Genomic DNA, 20,948 nt, shown 5'->3' on the forward strand with positions numbered 1-20,948 from the left:
CGGAACATAATTACAGCAGCATTGCCGGTTTCCAACTGTAAAAACATATCTTCCCCACAATAAAACACATTCCATTCTGACCGTAAACACATTAAGAGAGGGGACAAAAACAGATGCAAAGAAAGAACAAGGATGCACAACAGATTAGAAAAGAGTGTTGGGAGTAATAACGGAAACTTGATAACAGGATCAAAGACCTCGTGTCCAATGCATGCATGACTGAAACAATAGACTAGTACGGCAAGATGAGCCTCGAGCGGGGCCATCTGCCTTCGCCGTGTCATTTCCCCTATCGTAAAAGTCACCCTCAAAGAAACACGTGTCCCTCGTGTAAGCTTGAGAGTACCAGGGTCACAGAGCGGACAAGGTCCGTTCGCTGGCTACTTGAGGGCAAGAAACAAAATGGATGCCGTATCTAAAATGGAACCCGAGGGTTCGGATGGACAAACCAAAAATGAGACGAACCATACGTGGTTGCGTAGCGAAACTGCGTACACCCACTATACTCGTCATTTGCGGTTCGTAGACACCAAACTCATCCATATTCGACACCACTCAAAAAGTGTTGTTCCGTTTCACACGGAACCTCAGATTCCTGCTGCGTTGCAGTGAGCCGCGGTTCATGTTCCCTGCTTCAGCCTGGTTGCTGGGCAAAGCCAGATGCTTCTGCGGTGCTTTGCTTACCTGGTGAGCGACCGCGCTTTTAGAATCAACAGCACTCAACACACGCTCTACAATGCATTGCGCAAAACCCCAGTGCCCACACCTTCCCTGTCCACATCAACAATGGGGAGCCGAAGCACTCCACCAGCGCTTCATGACAGACTGAGCCCTTGCCTCGGGCTCCAATAAATAGAGTAAGGCGCTTCCAAGGGTGCGACTTGCCAAGCCCTGAAGCTAAGCAGCGCTTCACCACAGGCTGACTTTGGCTCATGCTCCGGGAGTAGGGTGCAGTCAGCCCAGCACATCAGGGACTCTCAGCAAAGTTGCAGTCCTTCAGGTAGCCCAGCAGGCCCCAAATCAGCACACTACTCAAGCCCAAGTGGTGATTCCTTCTGCCAGCATACCAGTCCTTCAGCTGCATGCAGCATCTTCTCTTCAGCTCCAATTCAAGCCAAAAAAAGCATGGGGTCACAGCTGCCTCTATTATAGTGCACAAAGTCTTTGTTCTATTCTGGTAGAAATACCCACTTCTAAAAGTGGCACTTCTAAAATAGTAATATTAAATCTACTTTCACCAATAAGCAGGATTTATCACTTCTATTCCAAACATACCAAACTTGATCACGCTACCCCTCTCAGATCAGGAATTACCACTAAAGCACATATCAGGAAATTCCCAATGCATTCCTATGAGAGGGCAGCCTCACAGCAGTGAGAAACCAAATAGGTTGTTTGTCACTACCAGGACATGCCACACAGTAAAGGTACATGTCCTACCTTTTACCTACACCACACCCTGCACATAGGGCTCGCTAGGGGCCTGCCTTAGGGGTGACTGACATGTAGTAAAAGGGAAGTTACAGACGTGGCAACCACCTTGTGTGCCACGTAAAAGCAGCAGTAAACTGCGAGCGCAGGCTCTGCAGTGGCAGAGGCCTGAGACAGGTTTGAAAGGCTACATTGGCGGGTGGTGCAAGCAGCACTGCAAGCCCACTTGTAGCGTTTAGTTTACTGGCCCGGGATACCACTGTACAAGGGTTCTGACAGGTAAATGAAATATGCCAAACAGGTGTAGACCAAACTTATCACGTTTACGATAGAGAGCACATGCACTTTAGCACTGATCAGCAGTGATAAGGTGCCCAGAGTCATAAAACCACCAACAACAGGTCAGAAAAAATACAGGAGGAAGGCAAAAAGTTCTGGGATGACCCTGCAAAAAGGGCTAAGTCCAACAGTGATAACCCGCTGTCAAACCTGCCTTTGGCCTTTAAATCCTGAGAGGTTTCAAGACCAGCAGCCAGGTAATTCTCCTCTTTTCTTATGAGCAGATGCACCCAAGTAAAGATAAAGAAAGTACTGCCCGATGTACGGCCAATCATGTATAGCGTACCACAGGACTGCTGCCTGTCACCTCTGCTGTTTACCATTCACATTTAGCCCTTCACCAACAGTAGCTCCAGTTTGGTGTATAGTTCCACAATTAAGAAGATGATAACCAGATCATCTTCCTATCAATGTGAGATTTTAGTCTGATCAGTATAGAAATATTAGAGTGTTCCTAACTATACAGCATTGGATGCTTGATAACTGATTGAGTTTAACCCGTTATAGAACAGAGTTTTAGTAAAGAGCACTGATGATTACTGATTACTCACTGATGATTGACTAAAAAAGGCTCACAAATTCTATAAAGCCCTCACAAAAGGGGAACGCTACATCTCTACCAAGAACACAGTCAATGCATTGATCAGACAAACACTATGGTGGCCTCTTCCAGCTATCACCTGCAGCTACTTGGAACAGTCAGGGCATTTTTTGATAAACCCAGAATGGTTGTTGGCATAAAGTTAGCTATGTAGTAGTGCAGCACAACACAGCTCTGGTTTATTGGGGTGTACCCTGATGGTGGGACCAGGAAGCCAATGTAATGGTCAGTTGTGGATGGGGCAGCTCTTGCTCAGGATGAGGGGAGGCTTGCAGGGCCACGAATTCTACAGGTGTAGAGATGGTTCTTTTTATTTCAGGCTGCCATAAATACAGATGGCTCACGCCCTTTCTGCTGTGCTGCAATTAAAGGCTTGATGGATTGTGTGGCACAGGGTGGCATGCGGGCACAGCATCGGGAATGTCAGGGGGATTGGTGTGCTCTTCTGGTAGAGTTTCATCCCGGGGTTGACCAGAATGTCTATTGCTTGAAGGCAGGCATGCGGACGGCCCTGATCCTGAATGTGTAACTGAAGTGCTTATTCCAATCAGCGTAGCTTCACTGGCCTGAGCTGCTTTCTGGTGTGGGAGGTCCTTTTAGGTGAGGTGTGGTCTCGGTGGGAGGAAGGGGAAATGCTGTAGTTGTTGGTTTTGGAGGTTTGTGATGTTATTACTGTTATATCCTGCCTAAGTATTAATGTTTCTCCTATGTTACCTGGCGCCTAGCTGCTCAGCCAGAGTGAGTGTTTAGAGTGGAATGTTGGTGTGATGGAGATGATTGGAATGTTTGGGTGTCTGTGTGGTGAGGTATGACAGTTGAAGATAGGCCAAGCAGCAGGCAGGCTGTTCCTGGTGGGGCTGCTTTACATGGATGCTAACCTGTAACTAAGACTTAATAAAAAAATCTACTGTTGTGTTTCAAATTAGATACGCGTATATAGGTTTCCCTGAATCATGTCCTTATATAGGCACAACTCGCTTTGCCCTTATTTAGGCATAGAATCCCAGTCCTTATTTAGGCATTAGCCATGCTAACCAAATACAGGCATGGTCACCTACATCAGTCCATCCCACATCACAACGAGTTCTTAGAAACCAGACCCTTAAGCCAAACGGGACTTTCCCTAGCTAGGAATATTGATTTCTCCAAGAACTTATCTATTATGCATGAACTACTATTGCTTAGGGGTTCATCCATGTCGTCTTCCTCTGCCCGACTTTACGTCAATGCTAGCATTCCTAAGCACCTTCCAGGTATAAACATACCTTCCCTTACCATGGCAAACCACGGCACGACTCAGCACGACTTGACTGCACGGTTTGCCACGGCAAGTTCGGAAGAGACCATATCCTGGCCTGAGCACAGACCAGACACTGTCATCCCTGCTCGCATAAAATCCAGCTTCCAGTGTTCTGACTCCCTTCACGGGGTGTTAGAGTTTGAGACTCGGATAGAGATTCCCACCTCTCTCATTCTAAAGGTATGGAGCTGACTAGAACCTAGAGGGACTCTTGGCATACTAAACTTAGTATGTACTTTACTATAGAAAACAGCACCTACTTCTTACCTCGTACTACACTTATGTTAGGTGCACTGGGGTAGAGCTATTTAGAAGCATCAAACGAGTATTCACTTTTTAGCCTGTGTTATTTATGTATGTATATATGAATATATGTCATAGCAAAAAACAATGCTATTGCAGTATTATTTCTTTTTACTGCTTACGCTGTGCATATTATATCTCGCTTACTGTCTAATGATTGTAACAGCTCTTATCTCTTCCATAAGAAACAAGACTGTTCAATAAACCCATTTTTATTGAAACGCCCGTCTATCTATTGCTGTGTAACTCTGGAGAAACTAAGCATGCACGATTGACCGAGTGAAACTGTTATCTATTGTTTCCACGATTCTGGGACGCGTTCCGATTCTAAGGGAAACAAAGTTGTCATGTTTATGCGGTTGTCAGAAACTTATCACTTCTTGTTTATTCGAGAAGTTTCTAGTGACCTCTGAGTTAGCTGGCACACACAAGTAATTAAGTTTAATGTACTCGTTAGGAACTTACTGACCGTAGTCCTATGCAAAAACTATAGTGTATATTATTCCAATGCGCAGAGCCTATAAGGGAAATAGGAACTATACTACACTACAAAGATACTCTTCGGCTACTTGTCATACATCACAAAATAAGTTTGCCGACGATCTGGAGACGGACTCATGCGTACTACCGGTCTTAAGGAAGATCTAGAGATAACGAAAGAAGATATTGTACAGAAGAAATGTACAGAGGCTACTGAAACTAACATTTAGAAGTACACTGAACTGGAACTAAAAGAGTCTGACCCAGTGTGATACAGAAGAAGATACAGGAACTAAAACTTCAAAGGAATTTTAAGGAAACTTACAGCAAGTAAAGCAACTAAAGACAGGTTGCCCGGCAGCCGTACAGCCCCACCAGTGACCTATACATCAGTCAACGGGTATACTCCACCCAGGAGTTTGCATACCTTGGTGTGGTCATTCAGCCATGGGAAACTGGGGCTCATGTAAATAGAAAGCTTCCCAAAGGTTTGCCAGCGTCACTGCTTTATATACAATTTAGCCTCCCGCATCGGTAGAAAGCCCCTGGCCCCCTTGTTGCAGGTTTTTAGGAGTAAGTTTCCCCCTATTCTCATCTACGGGGCAGGCATCTGGGGCTATACTAACATCTTTGCCCCCCGGACTGAAGAGAACACGGTCGTGCATCATCTCCTGGGTGTACGCCCAGCCTGTGCCACTTACAATGTTCACCAGGAGCTCTAACATCTTTGCCCCCCAGACTGAAGAGAACAAGGTACCGGGTCATCTCCTGGGTTTACCCCAAGCCTGTGCCACTTACAATGTACACCAGGAGCTTGCCATTGTGTCTGTTGAAGACCTTATTAAACTGGCCCCGTTTGTGTTGTGGTGCACCATCTAGGCGAACACATGCAGGCCTGAATAGGAAGGGGATCTTGTATTACCTTGCCTGTGATAGCGGCCTAGCCATTCTATGATTGCAGTATATTAAACAGGAAATTTCCGACTTGGGGAGACCTGAGCTTTTTTCCTCTCCTGTTTGTATATCACAGGCTGGTCTTTCCTGGGTTAGGAAAGTGTCTCCAACCAGGAATCTGAATCAGTTACAATCTCTGTCAGGAAGTATGCTAACCTGCAAATCACCCCTAATATGGAACTGTATCTGTCTTGGACTGATACCACATGGGACAGAGTTCTGCTAACTAGATTCATGTTTGGTATTATTAGGTGGCAGTTATGTTTTCTGTTAGGCCAATTTGACTCTACCAATGTGCTCTTCTGCACCTGCGAGAAGTCCTCTTCACAGAGCATGCTCCAATTCAACTTCTTCTTTAAATATTATAGGGCCAATTTGAAGGGGTTTTTAGTTCCATTAATTGAAGCAAGTGGCATTAGAAGATGTGCTGAGGCTTTGTTGCACTTGCAATCATTGAACTCCCTCACACTCCGCAGGAATGTTTGTTCATTCTTAAAATGTGTTCTTGCTAAGAGAAAGCAAATCATTTTTTAACAGATTGAAGCTGCCTATTGATGGTATTTTTCTCTTCTTATATGCTTTTATTTTGAATGTTTTACAATGCACTTATCTATTTAATGATTGTGCCACTTTTTAACCTGATTTATATTTGTATTGTGCTTTCATGGCTGTGTCTGACTGCCGAAATAAAGTATATTTAACTTGATTACTAAGTTATGACATTCATACATGCCAACCCTCCCAATTTCAAGGCTAGTCTCCTGCTCCCCGATTCCTGCATTCAAAAACCTGATTCCTCTGCGGGCTACAGCCAACCGGGACTGGTCTAGTGAGAATTGCAGTATTTGCTGCCAGTAACCTGCTCTCTCAGGCCAGTGCACAGCATTTTTGTCACTCACTCTCTGTCTGCCATAGCACTTTCTCCATGTTCCTCGCAGGTAAGGGGGGGAAACACATGTATCTACATTTCTGATATTTGCCCCAGTTGCAGCTCACTTTCAAGTTCCATATATGACAACAGACCCGATTCAGGCCTCGATATAAATCATAGGGAGGAATATATTCCCCCGATTATGTTACTAAAATCTCCCACTTTTCTCTTCTAAAATGTTGCCATGTATGGACATTATTCTTCTCTCTCCCTAGAGCTGGCGCACAATCAGACTACAGAGTGCCACACGCACACACACCTTTGTTCCATAGTGTAAAGGTGTCTGCCTAAGTTTAGAATAGGTTTTGTACAGAAAGGGTACTTTTCCACTACAAAATAATATGCCAGAATAGGACAAACTTTAAAACGTTCCCTACTTAGGATTTGTGCTGCACACATGCAAAGTGGGAAAAATTAGGAGAAATAAAATTATTTATCCTTTTGAATGCTTGCTTCAAATTGGTGTTATTTTTTTAGTTCAGAACCCTGTCAACTATTGTTAGTAGATTGAGTTTTGCTTCGAAAAACCATGGGAACGCCCACGTAACTACCATGGGATGCGCCCTTGTTGCAGAGTAAAGCAAAGCCACTCTCAAGCGCAAAACAAGTCTAGTGCTGGAAAGAAAAGCCCCAAAACATTTTGCACAGGTTTTCATTACTATTATGACTGAAATCTTGGTACAAAAGGTTTGTAATGCAGCCCTGAATTCTCTTAATACGTATTTAAATAAGACATTGTATTCATTTTTAGCCTTTTTGTGGATGCTTCCATTTTTGTCACTAAAGCCATAAAAAATCAATGGGTATTTTAGCCCTGTGATAAGGTCAGGGTTCCACTACCAAAACGTAACTAGGAACCCTGGGTCGACAGATCTTTTATTACCTGCTGAGAGGTGTAAAGGGGAGTATTGTTCATGGCAACAATTTATCTTAACCAATAACTGTAACTCGGAAAGATCACAAAATCCAGATTGCAGTTTAGGGGATTTATTACAAAGACAAAAAAAACTGAATATACAAGCCCCTCAAGACGAGGTGATAAAAATACATGGGAACTAATACAAATCCATTTCTATGCAGGAGTCTATTCCGATGAATCATGAAGAGGATAAAAAGTTCCAGGAACACTACACAAGCAAGAATCGCTCCAATAGTCAAGTCAGACTTCATCTGTGTCAAAAATAGATGGCATTAAGCTAACTCTACTCTATCTCTATGATGACATTCTTACTTAACATTCCCCAGGCAAAGTCAGTAAAAATTCTGAGCTTGTGAAGACTTCCTAAGAAGTACATTCACAAAGTAAATCAGTAGTCAAACTACAGAGCTCGTTTTAAGATGCTCCTTTCCAAATCAACCTTCTGACCCCCTTCACATACGTCATCCTGTCTCCTTCTGTCTCCTTCTCTTTCTCTTTCTAACTCTCCTCCCTCGGGGCTCTTTCCCGAATACAAAACGCAAAGATGTAACACACACCCACAGATCACCTCATGCTAACGGACACCTCTCCTAGGTAGTTTTCTACCGTTCTCGCCAGATTTTATCCAATGGCCTTGGATCTCAGGCCTCTTCAACGAGAAAGAACAACGGCTCCCAATTATCGACCTGTTTACAATGTTTTACTTCTCCTCCATGCCTAACTCCTAAAACAAAAGGCGTTAGTTCTAACTAACAAAGGCAGCTTCTTACACATAACATAAGAATAAACGAACAGGCCTCTCATGAGCACAATGTGAACATTTCATTTAGGCCTTTAACATCAAGTTAATCACGCATGTTATAATGCTAGGCGTTGCAAACATCTACAATTATTACATTTTAAGCATAACTCATTATTTCTTCATGCAGTCTTCATCATGGTGCACATTCAAACTAAATACGTTACATTTCACATAAGCTTTCAGTTAAGCAATTTGCAATAGACTAAAGATTACAATTCCGAATACAAGCACCATTCCATTTCTCCTTTGCATGGCACAAAATACTTCTCTATTTATACACTTGCACATTTTTGCTATTACAACACATTTCCACTAATCAGAATTAATGCAACAGAAGAATATATGTGGATGCGAACTATCCATGATTATGATGCATCCCTACAATTTCAGAGCACCATCGCGCTCCATCATGTTTAGCCTTTTTGTGGATGCTTCCATTTTTGTCACCAAAGCCATAAAAAATCAATGGGTATTTTAGCCCTGGAAGTAGGAAGAATAAAATAGGTGCAAATATGATTTGCATCCTTTTTAGCACTGGTTCCATTTAGAAGCAGAAACAAATTACAATTGCTCTAGTTAGATTTGGGTTTTGACAGTGTAACTGTAAGACAGACCTGTTGCTAACAATAAGAACATAGTAGGCTTTGTGTTCACCCCTATGAGCCATTTACTTGCTTCTACCTGCCTTTTTTAGCTGCTGTGTTGACATTTTGTTACTCACATCTTGGCTCAGCCTATTGGAGTACTTACCAGTCACCTAATGGTATTAGTCTAAGGGATGGAAGCCAACAATTCCACTTCAGTACCTTCATTAAACTGCATGAGGGACTACTTTACATCTGCAGCCCACTCGTTCTTCTTGAGAGACTACTTAGCATCTGCAGCCCACTCTTTCTTCACGAGAGACTACTTTACATCTGTAGCCCACTCTTTCTTCATGAGGGACTACTTTACATCTGTAGCCCACTCTTTCTTCATGCGGGACTACTTTATATCTGCAGCCCACTCAGGAGGATATTCTCAAGAACGTGTGATAATTACCTCAAAATTAGCTTAACGCAACTCTTCACATCGCAGTCTGTCACGTAAAAATCAAACGCGACGCAGAAAAATGCGAATCACGAACGCGAAAAAAGTTGCGATCCCCCAGGCTTCATGTGGGAAAATGCACTATAAAAGCATCGAAAAAAACACCCCAAAACCTAATCAAACTGCGTAGCACCATGGATGCACCCAGACCGAGTGCAGAGGACAAGCTGAACCCCACAAGCCCCACAGAGGACCAGCCAGGAACCCCGGGGTCGGGGTAGAGCAAAGCCCCACAGAGGACCAGCCAGGAACCCCGGGGTTGAGGTAGAGCAAGGAGAAGAGGAAGAGGAAGATGGGGTGCAGTCCACAGGAAGACCGGATCATCGTCACGGAGGTGATAGAACACTACCAACAACTGTTCGTCACCTCCACTGCGTCATTGGCAACACAAATGGAAATATGGCAGTCCATCGTCCACAACGTGAATACAGTCGGAGAGATGAGGAGGTCAATGGAGGAGGTCAAGGGGCACTGGCATGATGTGCAAAGCCAAACCAAACAGAAAGGCAGCAAAGGCAACAGGCGGTGGGAATCTTGCGCCACAGGAGGAGCTGGATGAGCTGGAGGAAATGGTGGCCAAAGTCATCAGTGTGGAGACGGTGCAAGTAGTCGGGAGCCAAGACACAGCTCGACATGACCTGACCCAACAGGGTGAGTAATGACCAGGGACTGGGAAGACGGAGGGAGATGGGCTCAGTGGCACACATGCACAATCAAGTGTAGTACACTGCACACCCACAATGATTGTGGAACATGTCCCTGACACCCTTGGCACACTGCAACACACATAGAAACACTAAGTAGGCCCCCGTCCACTATGTGTACAAAGGGGCTCCCCTCCCAATCACCAATCCCACAACCTACCAATGCACATGTGCTGAATTCAGCAAAGCCGCGGCTCTGTGAGCCACACTGACAATGCAAGTGACACTGCATGACCGATAGCATGGCTGCAGCCAAAATACAGGACATGTTACACGACACTGAGGTGGCCCAGTGTGGACCACATCCTCAAAGTAGCAGGTCACACTCTGACACATCCACATGCACATACAATCCCTGACGTCAACAACGCATCTACAGACAAAAAATGCACAAGAGTACAAAATCCATCCAAGAGCACAAATGTCCCAACTCGTTCACACCTCAGCACCTGAAAAGCACACAAAGTCAAAGGCACACCGCCTCAAAGGGATAATGGGACGCAAAATCAGAGTTGCAGGGGCGACTCTATCACAATTCAGCACACACACATAGCAATCAAAGCACATCAACACTGCCGACAATGTGGTACAAAGTGCAACACTCACACCACAGGACAGAGGACACAACTGGTGTAGAAACTGGTCAATCACATCTGGCATTGCATAAAACTGTGAGAAGATAATGTACGAGTACAACCGCATATCGGTCATGTAGTCGAAATGTCCACTGTCTCCCATCAAATAGCCAGGTGCTCCAAAACAGTCACAGAGTACATTGGCATGCTGTCTGTCTGTGAACATGTACAATGCGTCAACATACATGAGAAACACTGTTTACCTGCATCTCCCATTTACCTTGCAGAGGGACAATCAACCAACACCACCTGCAGAGCAGACCAGACATACCTTCAGTGATGATGAAGAGGACACCCTGGTCATCTGCACCTACACCCTCCATAGTATCATTGACAGCCTCCGCACCCCAGCTCCAGGAGCAGTGCAGCCCAGCTGCATCGAGGTGACCCCACCCCCTGCACACACCACACAGCAGGAAGCACACACCACTACGGCTGGCTCACATGACCCCCCGACCAACACATGGCATTTCAACGCCGTGTGTTAGGATGCCAGAAGAAGATGGCTGATCAGCTGCGTGTAGGGTTCAACCTCATAGATGCCATAAGTGGGTGTCTAAGTCCCATCAGGGACCACTTACAGTCCCTAATGGACACCCACTGTCCGCTTCATACTCTCCAACAATCCTTGGCCGACCTCGCTGGAGCCATTACTCGGATTCAAGAACTGTCTAGTCAGTCAGGCTCCAGCGATGACAGCACAGAGTTGGCACAGATGCGGAGGACAATGGAGACCATGGAGCCGATGCAGACTGGAAGTATGGCTGCCACGGCTGAACACCAGTGAGATGTAGCTGGGATCTTCCACGTCCTGCAGATCCTCTTCTTGCCATTGCTACCACAGAGCCTGTCCCAGATGACTGCTGTAGGAACTTCGACACACACATCTCCACCCCCTGATGTGTCATTGGCACATAGTGTTGCTGCCCTACCACCTTCGCCCCCTGATGTGTCAGTGGGACACAGTGATGCAGCCATAACACCACCACACACACCTGACACTCCGGACACCGAAGACGTATCAGAGGAGTAAGAAGTGGATGGTAATGACTGTGTGAGGAATAAGGTAGTATCATCCATCCCCGCCATATCGCCTGTACCTGCCTGGTTCAGACCTCTGCATCATGGCCTGGAAAAACATCTCCACTGCCCCTTGAACGACTCTGCGACATTCACCTGGACCCCGACATGGACTGCCATATCTGCTGTGGTTACCAATGACACAGCAATGCGGCTGCAGACTGAATTCTTCCTCATCCAATTAACTGTTCATTCCCCCGAGTACTCTGGTTGGCCCACCACTGGGCAACCATGTAATGTGGGCTTGGCATGGCCATGTACTGCTCCTGCTCCGACATCCCACAGAATGTGAATTAAATATTCGAAATCACACAGATGTGTCATGTCTATGTTCACTCAAGTATGAAAGTATGGATGTATGTAGGGACATTGATTGCACTCAAAGATACACCCTGGTACATTACATCAAGGCGCATGTTTGACCCTGACCCACATGGCCAATTATATGACTGTGAAGGTGTGAACTAACTGTGGCCTCATTGCACATGAACAACAATCTCGCAACCCCCTAACATAGCCCCACATCCATGTGTTAATTGGGGCTGTATGTAGAAATGTCAAATTCGTTAGCAGGCCTGAAGTAGTGTCCCCCATCACAATTGGCAACAGAACATCTCTTCACATTACCTACTCACACACATCTGTGTAGACACAGCCTGTATTGATGGTTAGCATTGATCCACATGGTAAGAAGTTGGACACCATACTCACATTGCTGAAGACACATAAGAGCACAGGTCTACCAGCAACTATCCCAACCACAATGTCTGGCTCACAGAGGTAGAGCTGCCAATAGGGACTCACCCCCAATGTACATGCGGCAGTCTGTCTCTCCCTGTGTACGGTCAAGGCACATGAGGCCCATGATATGTCATACTAATCTACACTCATCACAGTTGTACACTGGTGAAGTTGTGTAGACTTTATTAGCATGTGCGTGTCAGTACGGGCAAGGCAAGGGCGACAACATGCAGACAAATGCTGAAGTCTCTTTCAGGCAGCATGCAAACATGTCGAGGTGCAAGAAATGGGATGCAAAAATGAACACAAATCATTCCAGATGGCAATGGACTCAGCCAACCTTGCCTTGCTGGATGAGTCATGTGATGTTTGGCGTCTGCTCATTGCCCCGTGTCAGGGGACACGACTCACAGTCCACGAGATCTGTATAGTACTGTACCACCGGACTGCACCGACTGTCTGTTCTGCTGACAGTGAGCAGGTGAAAGGGTCCAACAAGGTCACATGTCGTGCTACATTGCCATGTGTGTAGTCTACCTTCAGCAGTATGCCAGATTTCGGAAAGTTGCCAAACGACGCTGGGCAGCTCCACCCATGGGACTGCATCACCTTGCACAAGTGTGTAACAACACGCGTAGGTGCACGCACATGCATTCTGAGTCAGGGCGAATGCAGACATTTCCACTGTTGTGGTGGGATATGTGACCATTCCTCCAAGATGCAACAAGGTGTTGGGACCTGTGCTCTGGGTGTCAATCAGCTGTGGCTGCAGGAACGTAGTTACTCGTCCATGAATGCGAGCGCAGCTTCATGGGCAATCAGTTCCAGAAGTACGTCGTTCTCGTGTTCAACGAACACGAGGGTGAGCCAATCCATTAACTGATCCGGACAGATGTGCTCCGTCCATGCAGTTTCACCAATCCGCAACACAGCCCAATAGGGGAGCACCTCGATGTGGTCACTGCACACAATGACTTGTGCAATCTCCCATCCACTGCTGCCGGTGCAGATACCACACATCTGGATGGGTATCCCTGTTGCTCTCCTGTTCTTGGGCCAACAGGGGGTGCACACACAAGTCATAATCCAGTTCAGCTACCATTGTGTTGGATAGGCAGACCTCCATGTGCCACTCGAATGTGCATGTTCGACAGTGGAACCAGGGCTGGACGCATTTGATGTATGCAAGCCGGAAACTCAGACGGTAACTGATTCGCAACACTGCCAGTGGCACTGATCCCAACAGATGCAGCATTCGTGCATGGTACAGATCCACGTGACAGGAGTTGTGCATGTGCCCGGAATAGGCTGCCATTACGTTTGTTGTTCTCGTAGCACCGGCACTCCTCAGACCGGCGGCAGTTCTGTGGACGATATGCCACAGCTCGGAGCGATGAGTCGTATGTGTGTGCAACGTTTGGACGTATGTGTTTTTTGTTCCCTATGTGTCAAGGGCATCCAATGCAGGTGTACCTCAAGAAGGGACAAGGGTGTGGCCACATTTGTCTTTCATTCGCGCAGTTCGTGGTGTGGGAGTCATCAGAGGCTGGTATGGTATCTCACTCAGGGGGTGCCGGGTGCATTGAAAACCAAGGTCAGAGATTCGGCTATCCTTCCGCCTTGTGTATTAAGACAAAGGAGCTTTCATACCTAATTTTAGTCTGACTACTGCTTGCATTTCTGAAATGTGATGTGGCCTTCGCGCTGAACTTGATGCCAGGCCTTAGATTTAGGGTGCACCAATTGCGAAGCACACGCAACAGTTGGCATGTATGAGCCAAGGCCCAATTGGCCTTGCGCTGCTTGTTTAGTCTCTCTCTTTATCTCTCTTTCTTTCTTTCCCTTTCTCCCTCTCTCCCTCTCTCCCTCTCTCTCTCTCTCTCTCTCTCTCTCACTCGCTTCTCTCTCTTTCTCTCTCTCTTTCTGTCATTTGATGAGTGACTGACACACCTTCTTATCTTGGATATTGTCTTGCAGGCTGTCACTTACAGTTTATCCAGGGATGACCTGCCATGACTCTTCCAAATAGTTGTTTGGAGACAAATTTGATTGTGATATTTTGTTTCAACTTTCAATGGTGAATGGATGATTCTGCTTTTTCTGTACTCACATGAATGTTTATTGTTGTAATTGTGCGACGGCAGGCGAATGATTTGGTTCATAATTTTGTGACGTTGATGTGCAATCTTTTGGTGCGCGGGAGGTGGGGGTGTCTGGGTTAGGGCCCCGGGAGGGGAAAGGGGTGGGGGGTGGTGGCAGTGGGTGTTGTGGCCCTCTTGGGTGTCTGAGCTGCATGATCGTTGGCTCCATGGATATCTGTTGTTCTTCAGGTGTGGCTCTGAGCTGGGCTCCCTTTTCTGGTGTAGGTTGTAGTCCGACTTTACACCAGGAGAGAGCAGGTGATAAGTTCCTGCTGCTAATGCACCTTATTGCGTGTTTTGTGATCTTATCGCTGATCTGGCTGGTCGTTGAGAATGTTGTGACGTGGTGATGTTGCAGCTTTTCGCACGGGAACGCCTACTCTTCATCTCATTAGTGTTAGTTGCCGGGGTCATCTGTGGCGATGTTTTTTGCGGCTGATATCGCAGGTAAACTGGTGATATGGGCTGTTGGCACCAGCTTGTGAATGGGGCGATAAATTTATCACGACTTTGGCTGTGATAAAGTGCTGATAACTCGGCGATAAGTCCTTGAGAATATGCCCCTCAGTCTTCTATTGGCTCTCTATTGTGTGTCTCACTCTGTTTTCTGCAGCCCCTTCTCCTTCCCCAGTGCGATTCTGGTAATTTAATTCTAACCTGCGACTCTCTTTCGTCCTAACCTCCAACCCTGCCTCTCTTTTTCCATGTATTACTCCTCACTCAGCCCCCTCTACCTCTTATTCATCCCTCTTTCCCTCTGTCCTTCTTCTCGCCCATCATCAGACTCTCACACCCCTCCTTTCCCTTCCTCTTTCCCTGTGTGCTTCCTGTCAACTACCGCAAAACCATCAGCCAGCCACCCTCTTACCTTTCTTTGACCCATTCCCTCTTATTTTTGGGCATTTAGCCTGTTTGTGGTTTAAAGCTGCTAGTCCATAATTCTTAATTCCTGCTTCATAGAAACTAAAAACCGTCTCTACTGAAGTTTACCTTTCCATCAAGACAGTCCTATTTTTGCTTCTTTGGTAAAAGAAGGTTGGGTGAGAAGAAACTTTGATTATAGTCCTTCGTTAATTTGCATATTACAGAAACTCATCATGAAAAACGATGATGAAGGCTTCCTTTGAATCAGCCTTTATTTTAAATAGAAACCAAACTGGACTGTTTTTAAAGACAAGGGAGCATTCAATATAGTTTTGCCTTTTCGCGTTTTTGCTTTGTTTTCAAGGCCAGTTTTTTGTGCTTTTAGTAGGTGGTAATCTTTTGTTAAAAAAACTCGTGAAAGTTGTTGGAATACCGGCAAAGCCAAACCATTAGAAAACATGTCAATCACAAAATACAATACTAAAAATGGATGCATTAATTAGAGAAATTACCTGACTTTCATCCTTCTTTGCAATGCAAGTCATTTTTTGCCTTTTTGGGATATCTTCCAGATTTTCAGAAGAAAAACAGGCTTGGCAGCGGTACATTTTCTGAGGCAGGGAGAAAAACAAAAAGGAAACATTGGCTAACATTGTGAGACAACATTTCAGCGTACAACAGCCACTTCCTGCAGATAGGGTTGGCATCTTTCTCAGAAAAAAATACGGCCATTGTTCACGTTTTGAGTCTCTGCAAAGGCCTAGACATGATTCTTACATTGAACTGTATATGAAATCGTTTGCATTAAGTTTTTTAAAAGTGTATTCTTCTAACCTTTACTCTTTACAGTATGTACTGATAAGCAGAAGAATCCCATCAAATCAGTAAGGTATCTCACATTCACAGACAAACATATAATGCTTACAAACTACTATTTAACAGTTATTTTCAAAATGTATGTACATTAGTAATACCTCTAGATTAAATTGATTAGAATAAATAACAACTGTTATGAGGCTACTCTTGATCTCAATTAACTCATATACCTCACAATCATATTATTCAACCATGTACTCAAAGTAAATATAACCACAACGCCCTCAATGCAATGACACGTCTAAAAAACCTACACACCATTTAAAAAAAATAAAAAAATATTGTAATTTTTCACAAATAATTGCCACAGTATCCATAGAGCGTAACATGTAGAGTAGGTATTCAGCATATGGTACAGCAGTGGCAGGTAAGGCAACAACAACCAAATAACAATGCAGGTATATGCAAGAAAGAATAAAGGCAAAAGAAGAGGATACCTTTGTCATAGTATGCTAGCGAGCAGAGCATCCATCTCAACTATAAGGGCGCTTCAGTTCAGGGTGGAGTAGCAAATAGGCGCGGAGTGGCTGCCAAATATTCTTGGGCCTGGATGCAAGAGGCAAAAGCGTGGCATACACGTCACTAGTAGTGTCGCAGGACAGTAAATGTCTCATCCAGGCTTTCACTGTCGGCGATGTGGAGCCACCCCAATGTAGGGAAATCTGTGTCTTGGACAGCAGTAGGGCAGTAGCAGTAGAGTGTCAGATCCCAGCCCCTAATGGGGGGGGGGACATACCCCAGCACAGCAAGTAATGAAGAGGGAGGGGGTTAATTCAGTCTCTCCATTAATGATAAATGCCTGAAAATTGCCTCCCAGTACGTCAGAACGGGGGGCCAGTTGATATCTGACAACAATTGGGCCTGTGCGGGACCATCCTAGCAAGGAGCATGGGGGTAACATAGGGTCTATGTAAGTATTTGAAATGAAGAAGTTTGTGTTTGTAATTGCTAGATATATAGTGGGTCTGTTCACAGCAATATGCCCACGTCTTGTCCTCGTCAAGGGGTGACCCAGATCCCGTTCCCACGCCGGCCGCACCCCTCCCCCCACTTCAGGATGGAGTGTCTGAGCAAGGCGAGAGATCAGATGTGTGCTGTCAGGTGATGTGATCATTGTGGATAAGGGAGAACATTACGGCTGTTCCACGGTTGAGGGCTGCATTGCGGTGACCATTGAGGTCCGCGTCCTGAGCAAAAGAAATTTGTCTAGTTTGGATACGTCGTATACTTCTACCATATTCGAAACTGAGCATATTTGGCCATCGCCGTAGATAGTACTTGGGAGGCATTTACTTTTATATAGCGTCAATATCTCCTTAATATGTTTTTGGCCTATTTTGCTCGTAAATCAAAAGATCGATTTTATGGCTCTCAAAAATTTATTTTGGAGATATTTATTTGTATTTTCCAGCACCCTGATGCAGTAATTTGTTTTCCTAGGTATAAAAACATTTGGATGTCAGCTAGTGTCTCTCCCCTTATATGGTTTGTCATCTTTTTTGCTCTTTCTTTTCCACTCACCATGATGACTGTTTTCTCTAGGTTGACTTTCATATATTTGTTTTCAATAAAGGTTACTAAGTTATCAATCAGGAGCTGGAGCCCATTTGCTGGTCTAGATAAAAGAACAGCATCGTCTGTATATATTAAAGTTGGAACAGGGCGAGATCTAACCATGGGGGCACCAGCCTTCACTTTTTGTAAACACTCATCCACCCCATTTATATAGAGTGAAAAAAGCAGAGGAGCAAGGACACACCCTGTCCGATTCCCAGAGCAACCTTAAATCTTTTGGTACATTCCCCCTTCGGTCCATAGCATAACTGTGCAGTGAGGTAGGGGTACCATTGGGACAGATAAATAGTAATACCCATGGAGGCACCCATATCCGAGAGAGTTTTCCATCATTTATTATGATTTACCAAATCGAATACACTTCTTAAGTCTGAGAAGCATAAGTAAACATGTCTCTCTTTTACAACTGTGTATTTGTTAATAAGCTGATATAAGTTAACACATTGTTCTATTGTACCAATGTCTCTCCTGACCCTGTACTGTATGTTAGTGATATTATGTTTCTCCACCCATTGTTCCAACCTGTCCAAAAGGATTCTACCCATTAATTTGGCACTGGAGTCCAGGAGGAATATTGGGCGATAGCATCTCGGGTCCCCTCTGTGTCCTTTTTCTAAATATTGGGATAATTGTACTTTCCGTCCAGGAATCAGGAAGAAAACCCTTACCTGTTGCGTTACATGCTTGTATTAACAGAGGGGCCCATAGAGTCGCATGTGCCTTAAAGGTATCTATTGGGACCCCGTTGGGGCCCGAGGCCTTTCCGCTAGCAGCTTTATATAGGGCATTAATGACCTCATCTAAACTTATAGCTGGGATATCTACAGCATCAGTAGAATATACGGTTGAGGTAGGCAGCTCTATAGGGCAGTTGTTGGGATGTAAAATTGTGTAAAAATGTTCTATCCAGTCCCCTTGTTGTACAAATACCTCTACCCATGGATCCTCTCTATCTTTCAGGAATGGCTGGTTTATTATTTTCCAAAAAAGGGAATTATCCTTTAATTCTGTGGAGTGTACTAAATCGTCCCAGATCTTATCTTTCGTCTCCCTTTTCCTTTTATCTAGTGCGATTTTGTACATAACTCTCAATCTACCTCTTTTCTCCCTGTCTCCTGGTGCATCCAGTAAGGCTTTCCTCAGTTTTCTATTGGCCTCGGAACAGTCCTTGTCGAACCATCACCGCCTTTTATTTCCTTTGCTTCTAGTGGGGTATCTTAATTTCTCCAAGATTTCTGCCATTATTTTACAAAATGCTACCATAATACACAGTGGTAAGGACTTCCAATCCATTCATATATTAAGGTCTCTAACATTTTCTGCCATAATTTCCCCTGTAATGGCAATACCATCTATATTCGCAAATTTTAAACTGATGTAATTTCTTCCCAGTACATGTTCCTATACAGCCATGGTTCTCCTCCCTCCACACAACATCTTTTGTTGAACATTGGCGGGCCGGGTAAGACATGGATGGTAATTTTACTTTTCTGGGATAGCAATAGAGGGGTGGGTGCAGGCTTTGGTGTGCAGCACGCACAACCAGTATCCTTTCTACTGCTACCGGTAATTTGTGGGTGCAGTAAAACTTCAGGCCAGTGAGGGGTAGCAACATGCTTGGCCCATATATTCTACAGGAGCGGCTTGCCGAGGCTCACTTGTCCATCTGGCAGTCCTGTGAGAGCTGATGCAAATGCTTTGGGGGGATGGGCAGGGAGGCAAGGAACACCTTTGGAGGCTGCAAACAAGGGAGTAGCCAGAAAAATAAGATGCACCCCACTTTGAACCAAAGATCTAATGGCACAAAGAAAGCGTAGCAAGTTAGCCCGACCCTCCCTGGAAGAGTTCCATTGTCTCTTCAAGCCAAATATCAATCCATGCATCCTCTCAACCTTCCATCTACCCGCTGATATCCACCATTTCACTTTTATAGTCTGTCGTCCATTCAGTCTTTCTTCCATCATTCAGTCTTTAATCATTCCATCCATCTTCCCATCCATTCGTCCATCAATCCATCCATCCATCATTTCACCCATCCCTTCACCTGTCTGCCCTATCACCCATCATTTCACCCATACACCCATTGTCTCACCCATTCACCCTTTCACTTATCCGTGCACCCTTTTACCCATCCTTTCACTCACCCATGCATCCTTTCACCCATCCTTTCATTCACACATGCATCCTTCCAACCATCCACCCTTTCACCCATGCTTTCACTCACACATGCATCAATTCACTCAACCTTCATTTTCACCTTCCATTCTTCTTTCCCTTTTCCTATCAACCCATCTTTCTTTGGTTAATTATGAGCTTTTGTCTGCCGAGTTGTAGACAGGAGAGACCCATAAAAAAAAAACATGCCTGCTGTAGCTGCTAAAGCAGGGGAGGTTCACAATGCCCTGGCTGGAAATCTCTATCCAGGAAGGGCTGAGTACCTCAGTCTCACTGATCTGGCGCAGAAAAGCAGGGACAGAGCCTAGCCAGTGAGATTTGGGGTGTGTGAATCCCAAATGTCTCAATTAAAACATCAGTGGGCTGCAGGGTGGAGTGATGAGATGACCAAGGTTCAGGATGGATGATTTCCATGTAGATCAAGGTCAGTACTGATTTACCTTAGGTAAGCCTCTGTCTACAGTGACACGTGGGTGAAAAATGATGGGTTAGAATGCTAAACCGAGCGATTGTCACTGGTTAGGCTATTTGCAAGAATTCATCCCATCACCTTTTGGGTGTTTGATTGCCAGTAATGATGCCTGTAAAGTTGAGACTGGGGTAGCTTTCCAAGCCTACTATTGCCACTCTTTGTGAATTCCAAATAGTAGCAAATTTTGCACCCATCCAAAGAGTACTTTTATAGGAGCAGATTTACTACTTTTATGAAACCGGTCACTATATATACATATATAAATTTAAGATCCCAATCCAAAAAGTTAAAACCTCTTGGTGAAACGAGAATTACGAGAAAAACTGACAGACACTGCAGATCCAACTCACAGGCCAGAGAATCAACTACCAAACAAAGAATGCATTTGAGGGACATAACACCCCAAGCATCCCTGATAAAGATACATCTCTGCCTGTCCCACCTGGGCCTGGTTGTTCTTCCAGAGAACTCATGACTACGGTCATGTACAACAGAACGTATTGGAGGCACTGCCATGGGATCACTTATTGTAAATG

General features: G+C 45.0%; 1 protein-coding gene across 1 annotated transcript in view; it reads right to left on the reverse strand.

The window, feature by feature from the left end:
- The window catches only part of LOC146796187 (uncharacterized), a 245,859-nt gene that overhangs the window by 87,435 nt on the left and 137,476 nt on the right, over window positions 1-20,948 (reverse strand). The window contains exon 3 of the mRNA XM_085628613.1: window positions 15,827-15,925. Within this exon, the coding sequence (XP_085484739.1) occupies window positions 15,827-15,925 (99 nt within the window). The remainder of the gene's footprint in view (window positions 1-15,826; window positions 15,926-20,948) is intronic.

This window comes from Triturus cristatus, chromosome 10 (genome assembly GCF_964204655.1).
Source record: "Triturus cristatus chromosome 10, aTriCri1.1, whole genome shotgun sequence".
NCBI classification, from domain to species: Eukaryota; Metazoa; Chordata; class Amphibia; order Caudata; family Salamandridae; genus Triturus; species Triturus cristatus.